This window comes from Megachile rotundata, chromosome 12 (genome assembly GCF_050947335.1).
Source record: "Megachile rotundata isolate GNS110a chromosome 12, iyMegRotu1, whole genome shotgun sequence".
NCBI classification, from domain to species: domain Eukaryota; kingdom Metazoa; phylum Arthropoda; class Insecta; order Hymenoptera; family Megachilidae; genus Megachile; species Megachile rotundata.
In genome coordinates, this window is record NC_134994.1 from 12,768,390 (window position 1) to 12,786,911 (window position 18,522).

General features: G+C 36.2%; 3 protein-coding genes across 3 annotated transcripts in view; 2 read left to right on the plus strand and 1 right to left on the minus strand.

Annotated features, from left to right (window-relative positions):
* LOC100877900 (uncharacterized) overlaps positions 1-3,591 on the minus strand; it is a 487,744-nt gene extending 484,153 nt beyond the window's left edge. Inside the window, exon 1 of the mRNA XM_076538517.1 lies at positions 3,375-3,591. The gene's annotated coding sequence lies outside the window, so the exon portion shown is untranslated. The remainder of the gene's footprint in view (positions 1-3,374) is intronic.
* Positions 197-3,270, plus strand: LOC100878479 (protein phosphatase 1H). Its single transcript, XM_003701474.3, has 6 exons — positions 197-918; positions 1,010-1,267; positions 1,345-1,562; positions 1,639-1,909; positions 1,985-2,244; positions 2,311-3,270. Exons 1-6 carry the CDS (start codon positions 733-735, stop codon positions 2,567-2,569), a joined length of 1,452 nt encoding a protein of 483 aa, XP_003701522.1. The 5' UTR covers positions 197-732; the 3' UTR covers positions 2,570-3,270.
* Positions 3,592-15,656: 12,065 nt separating the features above from the next.
* Positions 15,657-16,294, plus strand: LOC100879332 (putative salivary secreted peptide). Its single transcript, XM_003701561.3, has one exon. It carries the CDS (start codon positions 15,737-15,739, stop codon positions 16,139-16,141), a length of 405 nt encoding a protein of 134 aa, XP_003701609.2. The 5' UTR covers positions 15,657-15,736; the 3' UTR covers positions 16,142-16,294.
* The last annotated feature ends 2,228 nt before the right edge of the window (positions 16,295-18,522 follow it).

Here is an 18,522-nt window from a genome sequence, read left to right on the forward strand (position 1 = left end):
TGTATTGCAAAGTAATCATTATTAGCAGAGAGTTATTCTGCAATTCCATCTAAATACTATTAACTATTTTGTTAATGATTCCAAATTCCAATCAATTTAAAATAATGATCAGTATTAATATATTATATTAAACATCAGATACCTTAAAAATTTTTAATACAATTTAATTTAATCAATTATGATTAAAGAAATCTTATGTTGAATTAATAAATAAAGCACAATTTTTTTATATTAATGTACTTTATCATAATTAGGAAGATAAACACGTAGATAAGGGAGAGATTAGAGCGGTTGATTAAATATCGACAAATGGTGTCGCTATATGAAACAGCGACTTGATACTCGTGTACAAGATATAACCTATCTTATTGTTGACAATTACTTTGTCAACAAAATGATATCCGTTGAACGAAATACAAATCTATGAATAATCTAGAATGTAATGATTCCGTTTTTAATCATAGTGATTGAATTGTAAAACTATTGTTTCTAACGTGAAAAGTTTGTGATTCATAACTGACAGATGACAGATAACCAAACAGCCATTAAAACTTTGGTAGTTCCTTTTTATTGTTAGTGTTGTACATGCATGTACATGTTTACATATTAGTATACAATAAAGTTTAATTAAGCACTATCATCAGATCTAATATCTGTCTTCAAAGATAGATGTTATGATACATTTTATTAAACCAATTATAAAGTACATATCTTAGAAATACTGAACAAAAGATGCTGAACAGATTTAAATCAGCAATATTAAATGCAGTTGGTGGAAGTGAACTTGGCATACAATATCCTAATGATTCAGACAGTGAAGCAGTAACAGATTACCTTAATTCAAACATTATTGCAGAAATAGAAAATAAACCATATAGTCGACCTAGCTTTCTAGGATTAACTGCGGAAGAAACTCAAGTACGTGCTTGGAACTATCACTGTCACTGTGATGGTTTTATTGTGATTTAATAAGCAATTAAAGCATAGTTATTATTTATGTGATTCATAGGTAAGTGCTGATCATAGAGTAAGACCAATTATAGTACCAAGGGATTTGAGTCGTTTGCCATGGTGTGCTGGTTATGCAGAATGTATCAATGCTGGTAAAAGTGCTTGGAATGAAGATCAAACCTCTGCGACAAGAGGAGACCTTAAGCTAACAGATGTTAATGTCACACTACCTTATGTTATGTTCTCTATGTTTGATGGACATGCCGGATATCAAGTGGCTTTAACAGCAAGATTACATTTGCATAGGATAATTCTTGTAAGGCTAATAAAAAATTTAGTATGCTACTTTACATACATTTCACACCTCATATATTAAACTTATTACTTTTCTAGGGAAGATTAATGGCAATACCTGGAAATATGTTATTAAATGAAGATGAAGATGAACTTATAAAAGGAAGAGATCTTGTTATTGGTGCTATTGAATTAGCATATAGACAAATGGATCAGATGGTAGAAGCTCAAGCTCAAGGTGGTGGAGGTGGTTGCACAGCAATTACTATCTTATTTCTGAATGGTAGATTATATGCCGCAGGTGCTGGGGATTCAAGGTGAATAGTCTAATGCATAAATTTCTACCTAATCAATAGAAGTCAGAATAATTAATGGTAATTATGTGATGAACAGAGCTGTACTAGTATTAGGAGAAAATCAACGTGCATTGACAAGAGATCACACACCCGATTCAGAATCAAATCGTGTCAGAGCATTAGGTTATCTAAGAAGTACTGAACTATTGAAAGGTCACTTTACTCCACTGGAGTATCGTAAAAGACCACTGCAAAAGGAATTAGGATCGTTGGTTTTGTACAGAGAACCTTATATGACAGGCTGGGCATATAAAGTACTAACTAATTCCGATTTGAAATTACCTCTCATTTCAGGACATGGAAAAAGGGTAATTATTATCTTTGAGACTGGTGTAGTAGTCACTACATTTTTAATAAAACTTTATTATGATTTTATTATACAGAGTCGTGTAATGGGTACTATAGGAGTAACTCGCGGTTTTGGAGACCATGGATTAAAAGCCGCCAGTACCGGGGTTAACATAAAACCATTTCTATCGTCACAACCGGAAGTACAGTCCATAAATTTAGATACTTGTAATCTTACTGAACGTGACTGTATCATTGTAGCCACGGATGGACTTTGGGATGTTGTGTCAGATAAAACAGCAGCAAACATACTAAGGAAAACACTTGCCCCTGATACTCCATCATTAGAATACAGGTACTTTTTTAAGAAATTACAACTGATGTTTCAAAAATCAGGATTACAAATAAATTCTTATTACAGACTCACAATGAGTGCTCAAGAATTGGTACAAGCAGCAAGAGGTAGGTTAGTTGGAAGAGTTTGGGTTGGTAAATCAGAAAATTTGGAAGAAACAGATGAAAAATTTTCACCTGTGGCATCGGTTGATGATATCAGTGTTTTAGTAGTACCGTTATACCCGTATTTGTGCGAACACAAACAATGGTTAAAAACAACACAACAGGAAAGAAGATATTCTATGGATTCTTTGCACATATCAGTTAACAATTCTGTACAATAATAGTTCTAAACTGTAGGAGCCGATTACTTTATATGTATTTAAGTAGGAATGTTGCTGTTGACATTAAGTGTACATTCACAAATTAGTATGCTAATCAGCCACAGAAATACAATTGCTTTTACATTGCTTTTAACAAATAATATTTATATATATATATATATTGAATTTTTAAAGTATCTAACAATTTCTTTCGGAGTGATAACTTATTACGTACTGCCACTTTTTAAAAGTGTAATTTAAAATGCCATGATTATTTAACAGAACATTCCAATTGTAGAGTGTTGAAATATAGCATAAGTAAGTTAATTTTAAATATTATGCAGCATCCAAAGTAGAAGTAAAGTTTATATAACTTCTCAAAATGTATGCACAATTATGCATGCGTTGTGAGAACATCGAAGAAAGTAAAGTAGTGAACATTTATATGGAAATAATCTTATCAAAGTATTTCATTTAGTGATTTTATTTGTTCATCTTGTATTTATTTTGCCTTTAAAATTATTAAACTAATATGATATCTATTAATTATTGTTAAATGGTTGACCCACCTATAAGGGGACTACAAATAAAAGATGTATTGCTTTATTTTTAATGATAAATTGAAAATGTTTGTTTTATCAAAATATTTTATTACCAATTTTCAGGCGGATATAACCAATGTAATTAACAAAATTAAATAAACATTATATTATATTTATTAACTGATTTTGAATTTAGTTTGTATTTCAAATGGTAAATATAATGTATTTCGAATTTAAGTCATTAAAAATGTGTTAAAATTACTATATTAAACAATTTCACTTACTTGGCGGTAAAATGATGATTGCCAGGAGAGTGTCATTTGAATCGCATTTGCTGAAGCTCCATTTTATCGTGAAGATTTTATCCAATTATGTCCTCTCGTTGTGCACTAGTATTATTTCACTTACACCACACTTTAATTACACAAATTACTCGCTTAATTATTAAAAATTTACTTTAACTCCGCAACGAACGCAACACCGACCACTTTTCAAACGATTAAAAATAACGGTCTGCGCATGCGCGGTTCAAGTTCAAATTGCTTTGCAAACTTTGCGCGCTAATTTTTGAATACATTATAATTTTAATCGTTTGAAATTATATTTTTCATTGAACGATAAAATACTATAAATATATGAATTGAACATACATATATACTTTTGAAACTTGATAAATATTAAAAATATATAAATAATAACTTCGGTGAACATTAATAAAATTTATTTACTGATTAAATGAATTATATTATCAAATATTTCATAGTTTCTCAAAGAAATTATTTGTTGTTGCAAGCAGTATTTTAAGACACAATCATAGTACATAGTAGCAATATTTCGTTCACAATGAACAAAATAAAAATATAAATCTCTCTTATATTTCAAAGGAGTAAGTGCATTTCCCTGTTGCCAGGACGGGACACTATCCCAAACAGTCAACATTCATAAATTTAATTACAGCACATAACTGAAATGGAAGATAACGATCCACATCCGGCAGTAATATGAATTAGTTAGAACGCTTTTCGGTTTGCCGGAAAGATTATTACTAATTAATTCTAATTTCCTCAAAATCGGGTTACCGCTTTAAGATTATCAGCCACGATTTTATATCGTTTCTAATAGATTAATTATTTCTGGTCGCCGGCTGAATTTAAGCGGAAATAAACGTCTGGGAAATTGCACGAGACGACGGGCAATAAAGGTGCAGATAAATTTTAATGCGTCGTCAATGTCGTCCTAGAGTAAGAGCGACAGCATAAAAGGGCAGAAAGGTAAAAAGCGTTTGCGAATCACCGTAGGAAAGTGCTCTTCTTCCCGCGGAAAAAAACTCGCCCCGTCTATGGAAACTAAAGCTAGCTTGACAGCTCCTGTTGACCCCTAGCATCGTTTAGTTTTAAAAAATCACTGCCGCTTGATGTGACACTTCCCTGAACGTAAGCCATCATTTCCCTCTGAAAATATCATTTCGAATCGACCTTAACTAATGCGGTTGATAAGCAACTGAATACCTCATTACACGCGTTCGTGTACTCCCATTTTGTAGAACACATTTTATTTCGATTAATCTGTAAAATAATTTAGATCGAACGCTTTGTAGCACATTGACAGGAAACGGATGACGTTGCACATATTGACCGACATAATTCACGTCCACCCTTTGATCGTGGAACCAGAATGCGTTACTTTTTTAACAAACGTCAGACCCACGATATGTTTTTTCGCACCGACGAGTTATGACAGGCTATCTGTCACGGTCATCATCGGTGGTAAGTTGGAGGATACCAAGGGACGTAATGCTTCTTCTGGTAAGGGTGGCGAAAGAAAGGGTGAGGGAAAGAAAGAGTGGAAGAAACGGTAACTTACGGTGTATCGAAATGGCCGCAAGTTAAGGGTCTCCTGCAACCTCGATACATCATCGTTAGAGAACTTTGGACGGCTTCCTGGTTACGCCATTGATGGTTTCCTCCGATAGGACATGATGTATCTGGCTTCTCATTGCTGCAACGTGGAAACAGAAGTCGGATGCAATTTGAAAGTAAAAGCACAAATTAAGCGATGGTAAAACATTTGTAAACGCTCGTGTTTCTGTATCAATCATACGAGTGCTAACTGCTTTCTACTTGAACTGATGGATTAAGGATTGAGATGTTGGATCGAAAGATTGGGGTGTCACTTTTCAAATATTATGGTTCTTAATTTTTAGGCAAAGTTAAGGGCTGAAAGTTTTGAGATTTCTAAGTTTTGAAATTTTTACACTTTTCAATTTCTGTATTCTCCAATTTCTACATTTTACAGTTTCTGCATCCCTCACTTCCCACACTCCCAAATTAATTAATATTGAAATGCCCCAATTTACAAATCCCCAAATCCCTAAATTCCCCAACTCCCACCTCGGAAAACTAAAAATCTTCACTCAACGTCTCATCGCCTCAGTGCACCCCAATGTCCTCCAGTTCTTCAAAGACCACTATTTTATCCATCACCGTCTTAAATGACAGTAATTAGTCGATGACTAAACTGATTAGTATTAGTCGATGACTTTACACAGTTCTCACACCAAATTTTATCTAATGCATTTGTTACGAGGTCTCTCAGATGGCTCGTGCGTGTTGTCAACCCTCTTAGATCTAACGTCTCTCTGCTAGGAACTAACGCCTAGTTGCCGAACGGGATGTAACGGATAATGCGACAAGTTTGTCGCCAAGGGATTATGTGACCAGCTCTCTGTACCCCTTTGAAACTTTACGGCATCCATATTTCGAGAAAGTCATACATTATCCTCCCATAATATTTAGGCCAGCAGCTTCGAGTTTACTGATGCGTATTTCATAAGTACCTTTCATAACTTATCTTGCAGTTACAACATAGTTTATATCAGTTACGCGTAATGACAATCGATTACGGAAAACTTGCGCCGTTAATCAAATTACATTTTTCACTGATAAGAATGGGAAAATAAAAGCAATATGTAATGCATTTTTTTATCTTTGTTACGTAATTTTCCGATACTTATAAATAAACGAATGTCTGAATGGATATATAAATAAATAAACGTACAAATAAATATGTAGGTGAATTTAATGAATGAATAAGAATATAAATAAATGAACAACCGAGTGAATAAATATATATAAATGAATATTTATAGAACAGATATCGGCAGAGGCGTTTGTCTCGCCTGTTTAATAAATTGTTTGCGTCCATCATCTATTTTTTTTCTTCAAAGACACTGTCCCGATATAACGTAGATTAAAAAACGATTCGAGCAGCTAACATGGATTTTCTAAAAAAAAAGGACGTCTATCCACGGGGAATGGGAAGGTAGAACGATTACTCGCATGTCGACGCACACGCATACACGGTACAAGTATCGGGAACGAGCAGGTTGAACTAAATTAAGTTTTTTTCTCCTCCGCGTTCCCTTTATACAATGTCACGGAAATAGACTTCCATCCGCTCCTTGAAAACTATTCTCATTTTCCGTTGTAAATTCCGCCTGAAACGAATGTTTGCGACAAGCGAACAAATTAACGTAACGACAAACGTTCCTTGTGATATACCGAAAGAGTTACATACAATGGTTCCCGACCTACGAGAGGATTATTTTTTTATGAGGAAAGCAGTTCCCTCAGTCAAATATCACTCGTTTATTCTCCGTATTACGCGGAGAGAGCTTTCGAAGTATAATAAAATTTGGTAGGGAAGTTCGTTTTCAAATCGGTTTTATATTCTTCGTCTTTACTTTGCTTTCTTTCGCTGTTGACTGAGCAAAGTCAATAATCGCGCGGAGCTAGATCATGTTACGTCCACGCATTTTATTCTGCGATGCCATAAAATGGCGGGAAGTTTGGCGGTTTGGGGGCTGCGGGTCGTAAAAATTTGGGTGATTGGAAATTTGGGGATTTGAGGATTTGGAGAATTTGGGATTTGGATGATTGGAAATTTGGGGATTTGGAAATTTGGGTGATTGGAAATTTAGGTGATTTAGAAATTTGGGTGATTGGAAATTTGGATGATTGGAAATTTGGAGATTTGGAAATTTGGGTGATTGGAAATTTGGGGATTTGGAAATTTGGGTGATTGGAAATTTGGGGATTTGGAAATTTGGGTGATTGGAAATTTAGGTGATTTAGAAATTTGGGTGATTGGAAATTTGGATGATTGGAAATTTGGGGATTTGGAAATTTGGGTGATTGGAAATTTGGATGATTGGAAATTTGGGGATTTGGAAATTTGGGTGATTGGAAATTTGGGGATTTGGAAATTTGGGTGATTGGAAATTTGGGGATTTGGAAATTTGGGTGATTGGAAATTTAGGTGATTTAGAAATTTGGGTGATTGGAAATTTGGATGATTGGAAATTTGGGGATTTGGAAATTTGGGTGATTGGAAATTTGGATGATTGGAAATTTGGGGATTTGGAAATTTGGGTGATTGGAAATTTGGATGATTGGAAATTTGGTGATTTAGAAATTTGGGTGATTGGAAATTTGGATGATTGGAAATTTGGGTGGTTGGAAATTTGGATGATTGGAAATTTGGTAATTTAGAAATTTGGGTGATTGGAAATTTGGATAATTGGAAATTTGGATGATTGGAAATTTGGTGATTTAAAAATTTGGGTGATTGGAAATTTGGATGATTGGAAAGGGGATTTAGAAATATGAAAATTAGTGAATATTCAGCAATTGTGAGAATTGGGAACACGCTGAATATTCACCCTCATCCCGATCTACTCTAATGCAGTTTCATTGCATGTTTTGGCATATCACGTAAGAATAACTCCATTTTCGAATATAACTTGTAATCATATAATCTCTCGGGCAGTCTGCCCGGAAGCGGCTTTCTGTTCTTCCACGAACAGTGGAAAGCGTTTCTATATCGATATCTATCATTCAGCCGTAATTGAAGCAAGTAATATTTCCGTTGGAAGACGCAAATCTCTCTAATCTATTACAAGTTGTCAGTCATGTTTCTCCAAAATTCATGACTTCTTTATCTTTCTTTTCAACGTTCACTGATAGATAACAATTTCTTGCTTTGCAGGAGGAATTAAAAATATGATTGATTAGTCGCTTCCGGCTATTGTATGTCGTTTTGAAACCATTAGCGTAACTAAGCAGGGAGTAAGAGGGTCAGACATCTTTAGAAGTTTGACAATTTTTAAAATTACAAACTTTTTCATTTCCAAGCTTTAAAATCTTTAAATTCCTAAATTTTTAAATTCCGAATTCTTAAATTCCTAAATTTTAAAATTTCATAGTTGTCAAATTTCCAATCGTTTAAATTTCAAAATTCCTAAACATCTAAATTTCCAATCACCCAAGTTTCTAAATCCACAAATCCTTACGTCTTCAAATTTCCAGTCATCCAAATTTCTAAATCCCCAAATTTCCATTTACTCAAATTTCTAAATCCCCAAATCCTTACGTCTTCAAATTTCCAATCACCCAAATTTCTAAATCCCCAAATTTCCAATCATCCAAATTTCCAATCACCCAAATTTCTAACTCCCCAAATTTCCAGTCACCCAAATTTCTAAATCCCAAATTCCTTACGTCTTCAAATTTCCAATCACCCAAATTTCTAAATCCCCGAATCCTTAAGTCCCCAAATTTCCAACCACCCAAATTTCTAAATCTCCAAATTCCCCAATACCCAAATTTCAAAATCTTAAATTTCCACATCTGCGAATCCTTAATTTTCAAATTTACCCACTTCCAAATTTCTAAACCCACATAATCCTATTTCCCAAATTTCCTATACTTAAATCTTCTGAAGTGTCCAAGTCCTCTACTTCTCAAATCTCCCATCCCCCAATTCCCAAGCCATCAAACACCAAAATTTTCATCTCCTAAGTTCCTAAGATTCCAAAACCCACCCCATGCAGTCCATAAGCACCGTTAGTAGATCCGCTAAATTCGTGTCCCAAGCTCCTCATTACGCCAATGCGTGTAACGCACTTGTACCAAATTAATTTTGAAGAAGAAAACAAATAACCTTATCTATACTTGTTTACCAGCGAGTCGATAAAGCTTCTTTTCACTCGATAACGGTTCCTGTAGATTGTCCGCATGACCAATCCGAAGCTTCGTCGGCCGTATAGCAAATGTATAGGTGTTACCTAAGTTAGTTACGGATCCTTCGATAAACACAGACGGACAAACGTTTCCTAATTGTGCTGGCAATTGTTTACGCTACCTCGCAGCACCTTCCGGCTTTCCTGCGTTCATGGCTATTCCGTGTTTGTCTTGCCGCTTCTTGCTCGTCTGTGTCATGTCTTCCGGAAGAATGGACGATGCGAATTTCGTCGGAGGATCAGGCGACGGTAGCTGTTAATTAAGTCGTTAGTGTTTAGCTTTCCGAGGTGACGGCAATCTTTTCCTTTGTTACGTGATTTTCTTCAAATCGACGAAACTTCTATTTGTACCATTAATTCTGACGATCGCGGATGACACTCGCAGACAGATATCTTCCGGTGCGTGAAATCTAATTGTAGCGATGTCTCGTTGGCGAGAGGTCTAATTGGCGTTGTCTGGATTTTATGTCGAAATGTTAGAGATTTTGTTATGGTAGATTTGAGAGATTTTTTGAAATTTTTTGATATCAAGCATGGGATGTCATGGCGCGTGAGGAGTAGGTTAGGTTAGGTTAACACTGTGACACTGGGTGTTATAATACGGGTCTAAGTACACGTTTCACATGTGGTGTTATGAAAATTTGATTTAGGGAGGTTGACAGCGACATTTTCTTCAGATGGTAATAGGACATTTTAAGGTTAGGTCCAGATTAACTCTAGAGCTGTGCATAGGTACTGATGTCATCATTATTGGAAACATTTCCAATAATGCCTTACTTTCCCTTAATAAATACTCGTTCTCCATTATTTTCTTGAGTCACCATTTTCTTAAACCTTCAAGTCATAATATGACCTGGAAGTCATATTCTTAATACGACCTTGATGTTCTCGACACTCTTAATATTACCCAAAGTTCTTGATATTCTTAATACGACTTTGAAGTTCTTAATATAACCTTGAAGATTTTGCTATTTTCTTGACCTTGAAGTTCCTGATCTTCTTAATACAACTTTGTTCTTAATATTCTTAATATGATTTCGAAGTTCTGATGTTCTTAATATGATCGTAAAGTTCTCAATATTTTAAATCTGACTTTGAAGTTCTCAATGTTCTTGCTATTACTGTTACTATTCTTACTATAAAATCTATACCTTGTTCTCCCTAATATTTTTAACATAACTAGAGAGTCTGACTAGTTTCACTATTCTTGCTCTTCCTAATATTTTTAACATAACTAGAGAGTCTGACTAGTCTGACTATTCCTGCTCTTCCTAATATTTTTAACATAACTAGAGAGTCTGACTAGTCTGACTATTCCTGCTCCTCCTAATATTTTTAACATAACTAGAGAGTCTGACTAGTCTGACTATTCCTGCTCTTCCTAATATTTTTAACATAACTAGAGAGTCTGACTAGTCTGACTATTCCTGCTCTTCCTAATATTTTTAACATAATTAGAGAGTCTGACTAGTCTGACTATTCCTGCTCTTCCTAATATTTTTAACATAACTAGAGAGTCTGACTAGTCTGACTATTCCTGCTCTTCCTAATATTTTTAACATAACTAGAAAGTCTGACTAGTTTGATTATTTTCATCAAACTTGGTTATTTTAGTCGAACTCAAAAAAAGATCTGATAACGTTAAAAAAGTTTTGTAGATGTTTAAATAGTGAAACGGCCGTATAAAGTTGATCCGTCCATCATTGACCTATAACAACGTTGATGCGCGGTTAGAAGGGCAACGTGTGAGGCCGTAAAGTCGTCGGACGAGGTCCTGGTAGCCCTTTCCCCGTGCGGGTAATCCTGGTAGATTGGCACGATGCAATAATTCGTCCTGTATCGGCCTCATGGGCCACGATCTCGACGGTGTTAAACGACCGATGTTTCCTTCGTTTTTCAACCGGGGAGAAGCGCCAGTCTCGATTTGTTCCACACCTCACCTGTCGAGCATCCTATTTCGCGTCCATCCTGCAGTCGTCCAGAACATCCTCCTCTCGTGCCGGCACCTTTATGCATCGTTAAAACAGGCAGCCGCGCCGCAGTAGTTGTAAAACCGCAGTAAATCGACGCGTATACGTTGCGTTGACAACGCTTTAACGTGGCAAGAGGTAAATAAAATGCTGAAAAATGAGAAAAAGAGATAATGCCTATTCAACCTCTGAACTCTAAATTAACGCTGTCGCTCGGTGACATTTTGTCAAATTTAATAACTAACTGGCGCGTTTTTCGACCGAAATACTTTTCACGTTTAGGTGGCTTTTGTTGTATGGTTTTGTGGATGCACAATTGTATCTTTGTGAAATTGTTTTTAAATTTTAGAAGTTGAGAGATTGAGAAAGTGGAAATCTGCAAGGTACTTGGAAATGTGGTCATTCAATTATTTGTAATTTAAAAATTTTTAATTTTGGAATTTGAGAAGTTCAAACTCTCTAACCTTGGAAATTAAAAAATTGTGAAATTTGAATATTTGAAAATTAAAAAATATTAAAGTGCAAAATTAGAAAATGAACTGTGAGGTTAATTGTCCGTCATTTTTGAACGCGTAGGATAAACATGTAATGAAGAAGAAATGCGATATATCCACAGCGGTCGTAATAGTAATATCATCAAAGCGATTGAATGTTTAGAATATCGGAATTGTGGTTAACGAGAGTAACTATTTAACCTTATCGTGCAGGACGAATTGAAATCGCGTGTACAAACGACGCATACAGCTCCAGTACGATCGCAACACCGTAAACCAAAACTATCGTTACCAAATGTAGCCGAGTCTCTCTTCACAATATATCATCAACGAATAACGGATTCATGATACACCATTTCGAAACATAAACATAGCTCCGATCAATTGCACTTGCTAAATTGCTTACACAACGATGACTTCCTGGCATCACTAATTTTATGTTTAATAACGTTCAAAATGTACTGATAATATGGGCATAATGAGAATATACGGAGAATCTGGATAATTTGTATCGATTTTAATCACCGATCAAATAACCTACCAATGTTCTAAAAAAAATTGATATTATACAAATAAATGTCGACAAAATTAGTTCCTAACAGGTTGTTGGAAACGTAACCTAACTTAATAGGATGTTGAAAATGTCTGCGACAAACTTTGTCTGTCAATATTTTTTACTTCGATCAATTTTTGATTTTATAAAAAATATTTTGTTATACAAATATTTAGGCAGTTTCAACATTCGATAAAAAGCATTTGATCGGTCTTCGTCCGATGTATAAGTCTCCTATGTCCACCATAGGTCTAATATAATATATTAATTCGCGAATGTATGTGCAGAGCATTGAGTAATGGAGAAAACTAGTAACTGTCAGGCCGACTTTTACGGAGACGATCATGAGTCTACGGAACTCCAATGGAACTTTTCTGTTCGCCTAATTGTCCTAACGGCTGACCTCAACGCTTATTATCCCTTTATCCCTTCCTTTGCTTCCGTACTCTCACAACTTTTTCTTTGTTTTCTCTGCGAAGCAATATGCATTTGACGTCAGACCCGGTGGTTTCGAAATATCGAACCGTTGTTTAGCGCTTCAACTCTTCCTTCCTATCGTCACTCAATTAAATTTCGTAATGCTATCCGATGTTCTATTGTTATATGTAGGTAATGGACAGTTTTTGAAGTTTTTATATTTTTGTTTAATTGTTTAATCCATTTACAAATTCGTAAATTTTCAATTCTTGAATTATCCGTATTCTAGTAATTCTATATTTGCTGTCTGTGCGTTTGTTCGACTGTCATAAAATCCGTCGCGCATTCGAGAGTTTCGCGTTCTATCGGCAAACAATTCGAGTGGCCAGGAAAACGGATTCGCCGTTGGATCAGCATTACAGGATATCTTGTTAAGACACTGAAATCGAGCCGTATCTCGTATTCCCGAAGTACACAAAGGGATAATTAATGGTAAAAGCATCGGTGATACGCAGACTCCGAGAGCGTCTTCTGTCCGCCATGTTCTCGACAGGTGCCAGAGATCGAGTAGTTCCGTGGTCAAGGTTTGTCCGTCGAATGAATAATGCCGGTATACTTGTATCGTACACCATCGTTTGCTCGGCACGATGGTAAAGTCGAAGCTATCCGGTTGGATGTTTGCACCGGTGCACCTGTGTGCGAACGTGTTACGCGTCTCTGGAAGCACCTGAAAGTAAAACTTCCATGATGCTGCTCTCCTGGAATATGCACGCTTACACTTAGAAACACCGAGTGACCCCGCTAGACTGGCTGCAACTTTACAGGCATAAACGTCTTTGCACGAAAAGGATCAAAATGAAACTCACGTTCATCGTTTCTCCCTCGTTTCGTTAGTTCTAAATGCTGCAACACTTCCGTGTGAATAAATCTTCTACTTGCGATTTAGGATTAATTTTGCAAATGTAGGTGGATTAGATGGTCGAATCGTAGGAGTTAAGGGGAGGACATTTGGTGACATTTTGTGGAGATGTAATGGTAGAAAGTCATATGACATCTAGTGATCTAAGAATATAAGAATACTGGAATGCACAGATACCCAAGTATCTAAATAAATTATACAAAGTCATATGGAATCTAGTGATCTAAGAATATAAGAATACTGGAATGCACAGATACCCAAGTATCTAAATAAATTATACAAAGTCATATGGAATCTAGTGATCTAAGAATATAAGAATACTTGAATGCACAGATACCCAAGTATCCAAATAAATTAGAAACCATAGATGTGGAGCCATAGATGCTCGATCACTTCACGATTTGGCTGTCGCTACTTTAATCAGCGGTGGCCAATAGATCTTGCACCGCCGAGCGCATTTCATAGCTGTTACAACCGATATTCTGTCATCGTGTATCCAGCAATTGACTTAATGATGCGTGTGAATCTACTCTCGATGCAGGACCTAAGTGCATACAAGAGGTAACATATTGGATGCTCACACGGTTAACAAGCATCTGAGCAAACAACCTGCAACGGCCTTGACAAAACAGCTTCTGCTGTAGCAGATAACGGTAATGCAGCCCGTTATACGCGAAACTTGGCGATCCGTGGCCGAAGACGAGGGAAAAAATGATTAACGTCGCGCGCCAAACACGTCCCGTGGAACGCAAATATTTGTTGGCAAACAAATTTAACGTTATGTATTCGGAGGGTCAATTATACGGCAGCGACAACATTATTAAAGCCCGGATAAACGAGCTTCGTACACTAAAACGCGAAGTTACTTCTCGTCGACGCAATTAACGGCTTCAGCTATTTTCGCGGCAATTTAAACGGGTATAAGTTAAATCGTTCGATAACACGCCGGGTGGATGCTTTCGAAGTTCTGGAGTGTCGTGAGTTTGCGAACCCAATCTATCGAAGGTGCATAGAATTCCGCCTCGTGTGGGTGTACATGCGACGAACAGGGTGCGCACAACAGGGTGCAGCGTTAGATAGAGTTGGGTGGCTCGTGAATTATAGAGATCGTCGTCTATTATGAGATTCAGGCCAAACACCTTACGCACGATGGTCTATCGCTGATAATAACGATTATCGCTTGTATCGCGAAAGATATCGGCAGATGAATCATTTCGGCGAATTATTATCTTCATCGCCTTTCCGTGAAACAGACAATTACGTACCACTCGCAGAAATGAATCAACGATACGTGTTTTCGAGATCTCGATCTTATAGATAAAGGTATTTACACTTGATACCGGGAACATTTGTGTTTAATTGTGCTAAATGATGTAACGGACTTAACGGTAGGGAGTTTTCATTTATTTATTAAAGGGAACTTTTCATTTATTGCGGTATTTTTGAAGTGGGTTGTGAAGGGCAATATCTTGGGCGATAAATGGCTTTTATCTTTTCATGCTAAATTCTTAAATGTAGAAATGATCAAATTTCTAGTCCGTTAAATCCTATATCTAAATCTCTAAACCACCAAATACGTAGGTACCTATATTCCTATGCCCTAAAAGTTCTATTCTGACAAATTCCTAAATTCTCCTCTTCTATATTCAAATCCTTAGGTTTTTTTATATGTTAAGTCAAAATTCTATAAATTTAATTTTAAAGTTTTCAAAAATTTCTAAAAATCAAGAATTAGAAATCTTCTCAACACATTCTCTAATTAATTAACGATTTATCACTTAATCATTAACCCAGTTTTCCTCGAAATCTCCAAAAGCGAACAAACAATATTTATACACAGAACTCATCAATTTATCGTGTCGATACACACTTGACTTCCGTCCTTTCCGGGTATACACTCAAAACACTTGAATATAACAGATTTCTGAAAAAAGCAATCGTTGATGCCATTAACTAATTTATCACGACTAATCAATCGATACGATCTATTTTTCACACGATCCGTAAACGTTTTCACCTGAACGCACGTGTTCTGAGAATAAATCTTTCCAGAACGGCTAAGTGGACTGTTGCAAACATATCAACGATAAGCAGACTGATAAGACAGTTGTTGGGGCTATTTAAACGACGACACGGTCGATCGATATCATAACACGCTCTACCGTAGCACAAGTGTGACTTCAAAGTTTCGTACACAAGTTTCGCAGAAGAAAAATGTCGTCTAACAAGTTGATCTTTTACTTGGCCGTAGTGGCCATCACGGTGACTGTTACTCAAGTCACCTCGTCACCTCAAGTCGGTCATTTCGCCGCCAACAATACCAACAAGTCACACCACCTGATCGTTGGATACAGAATGGCAGGTGACAGACTGGTACTCAGGCAAAACGTAATCAAGAACTCATCGTGGATGCAAATTGTCACCGAGGAGAAGACCTTCAACGTTTCCAGATGGGACAGAATCACGCAGGTTCAAGCTCTCGACCAGAAAACCAATGGCAACGGTGCGTACGCCAGTTTGTTGAAAGGTGGCCCAGGAAGTAACAACGTTACCTTGAGGTTCAAGAGCCAGAGGGGCCACGGAATTAATTTCGTCGTCGAACTTTATGCTCGTCCTTGAAAGACTGGTGTCATTCCCAACTGATTTTGTCACACTTATTTAAAACAATTTCTTTCTTTATTTCGAACCAGATCAAATTTCATTTAAATGTATCATTAACTCTTTTAACCTTCTTGTGATTAATAAACATTGTTGATTATGTTAGCATTTTAATCGTTACTGTTTTATTATTTACAGTATATCCTTAGCCTTAATTTTATTTGTTAGAAAATTAGATAAATCGGTGGTGAACTTGTACATGGTAACAGGACATTCGGTTTCTTATAAAACGTGTTTTCATTTTTTAAATGTGTAAATGTACATATACAGAAAATTAGCTCAGTAATAATTTTCTATCGTTGTAAAAACATACGATAAGAAATAATTTCATAATTTTTAAAATAGATTTCTACCACAATTTTATATGTACATTTAAACTTGACTACCTATTATATATCTTACATCTTACTTGACTAACTTGAATTCTTACTTGACTGACTGACTTGAAAGGATACATACTCTTGAGACCATCGAAAAATAATTTCATAGTAAATCTTAAACTAGACTGCTATCACGATAAATTTATTATGTGGTATTTATACATCCATTAAAGCGATCAGGACTGGGTTCCGATCACGAATTGGGTCCTTGACGATATCTCCTTGAGGCCGGTGTCGATAATAATGCAATTAACGCTGCAGCGGAACGACAGAGCCCTCGAAGCGAAAAACAGGCTGCGAGGAATTCGTTGATGGAATGTCTTTCTTGTACGCGCTAATCAAGCAGACCCAATTCCCAATCGTTCCCCGATAATTATTTCTTTCCCTCCTGTTTCCGCAAGCTCCTGCGCAGATACTCCCGCAAGATAAAAGATCGTTCACGAGTTTACGTAGAAAGTATATTTTGTGCATGCATGCGTGGCGGTACGGAAAAGGAACAACCGACTGGAAAATTGTTGTTGCATTCTACCATGGGTACCCAGAGAGTTGAGAGACACTGGAATTGGTGGCGGTATCTCAAGCTTGCGAACGACCATTTCGTTAACCTACTTATTCTATCTTCGTTCCACTCGTACGACTAGCTATAGTGTCTAGTTTGTCTGCAGTTTCTACCTTCTAAAAACGTCCTCCCTCTCCGCAGGGAAATACAATTTTCTTCCTACCGGATTGTTCTTTAATGATGTCAGACATTCGGAGGTCACTAGACATTTATTCCGTAAACAGACACGGACTTGTAAATCATCTTAAATACCCGCGAAATGGAATTTCATTTCAAACTTTCCCATCTAATAGCGTGAAACGTACCCCGGTTGGCACGGCATGCCGGTCGCCCACCATGTTGCCGACGATGTATTAACCCTTTTAATGGCCGCTGCCCGTATTTGCGATATGAAGATACGATTTTATTTGGAACCGTGTGTCACATTTACTGCAGATCGAAATCTTTCCTTCCTTTTTCAATTCTTATAGTTTTTGTTTGAGAAAAATAATAGCAATTTTTTTAAAGTTCCAGAGGAATTTATCTGCAGATTTTTTTTGGGGACAAATGTTATCCCTTGGAGTGTCTTTAAAAAGGGTTCTATCTAAAGGAACTGGTATTTTAAAATCTGTACAATAATATATGAAAGTTGAAATGCGAATTAGGAAAGGTACTACAAAGTTAATTTGCAAAACTAGCTTTAAAAAAATGTTATAATGTTTATATGTTCATTACGCAAACGATATGAAGATAACATAAAAAATTAAACAAAGAAATTTATCAAGTTTAATTCCTAAACGAAATAAATAAAAATTCTATAACTCAGTCCCAAAATTGTAAAGTTCCCAAAATAAAAAATTCCAAAGTCCGAAGGTTCTAAAATCCAAAGATTGTGAACTCTTAAAGTTTCCATCCCCGAAATTTGTCGAGAGGCATTTCTAAACTACTAAACATGTCCAGTTCCATAATTTACAAATATCAGTGTTCCAAAGTCACCAAGATCGATAACCCGATACAACTTAAAAAGGAATCAGGCATCTCGGTGTACGATGCTAACAACTCTATAAACGTGAACCCTAGCACATGTTCTACAAGAATAGAAACGTCACCTGTTTTAGCAACGATGAAATAGCTTCGTGTGCGAAGAACTGTCAAGTTCCCTTTTTGATAGCAGACTGTGTTTATGCTCGCAACAATTCCAAAGTTTTATTCTAGACGTACCAGATCTTTTTTTACCTAGATATCGATCGCCACTTCTGAGGTCGCTGTACTTTACACACGAGGAAAGTTACGTATGTCGTATGACATACGGGTCATTAGTTCTAGAGTCTATAACCAGAAAATCTTGATCAAAGTGTTCCTATTGTTCTACGTTTTGCTCAAAATGTGCAAACAATGGTAAAACGCAACGCAAATAGAGCGAA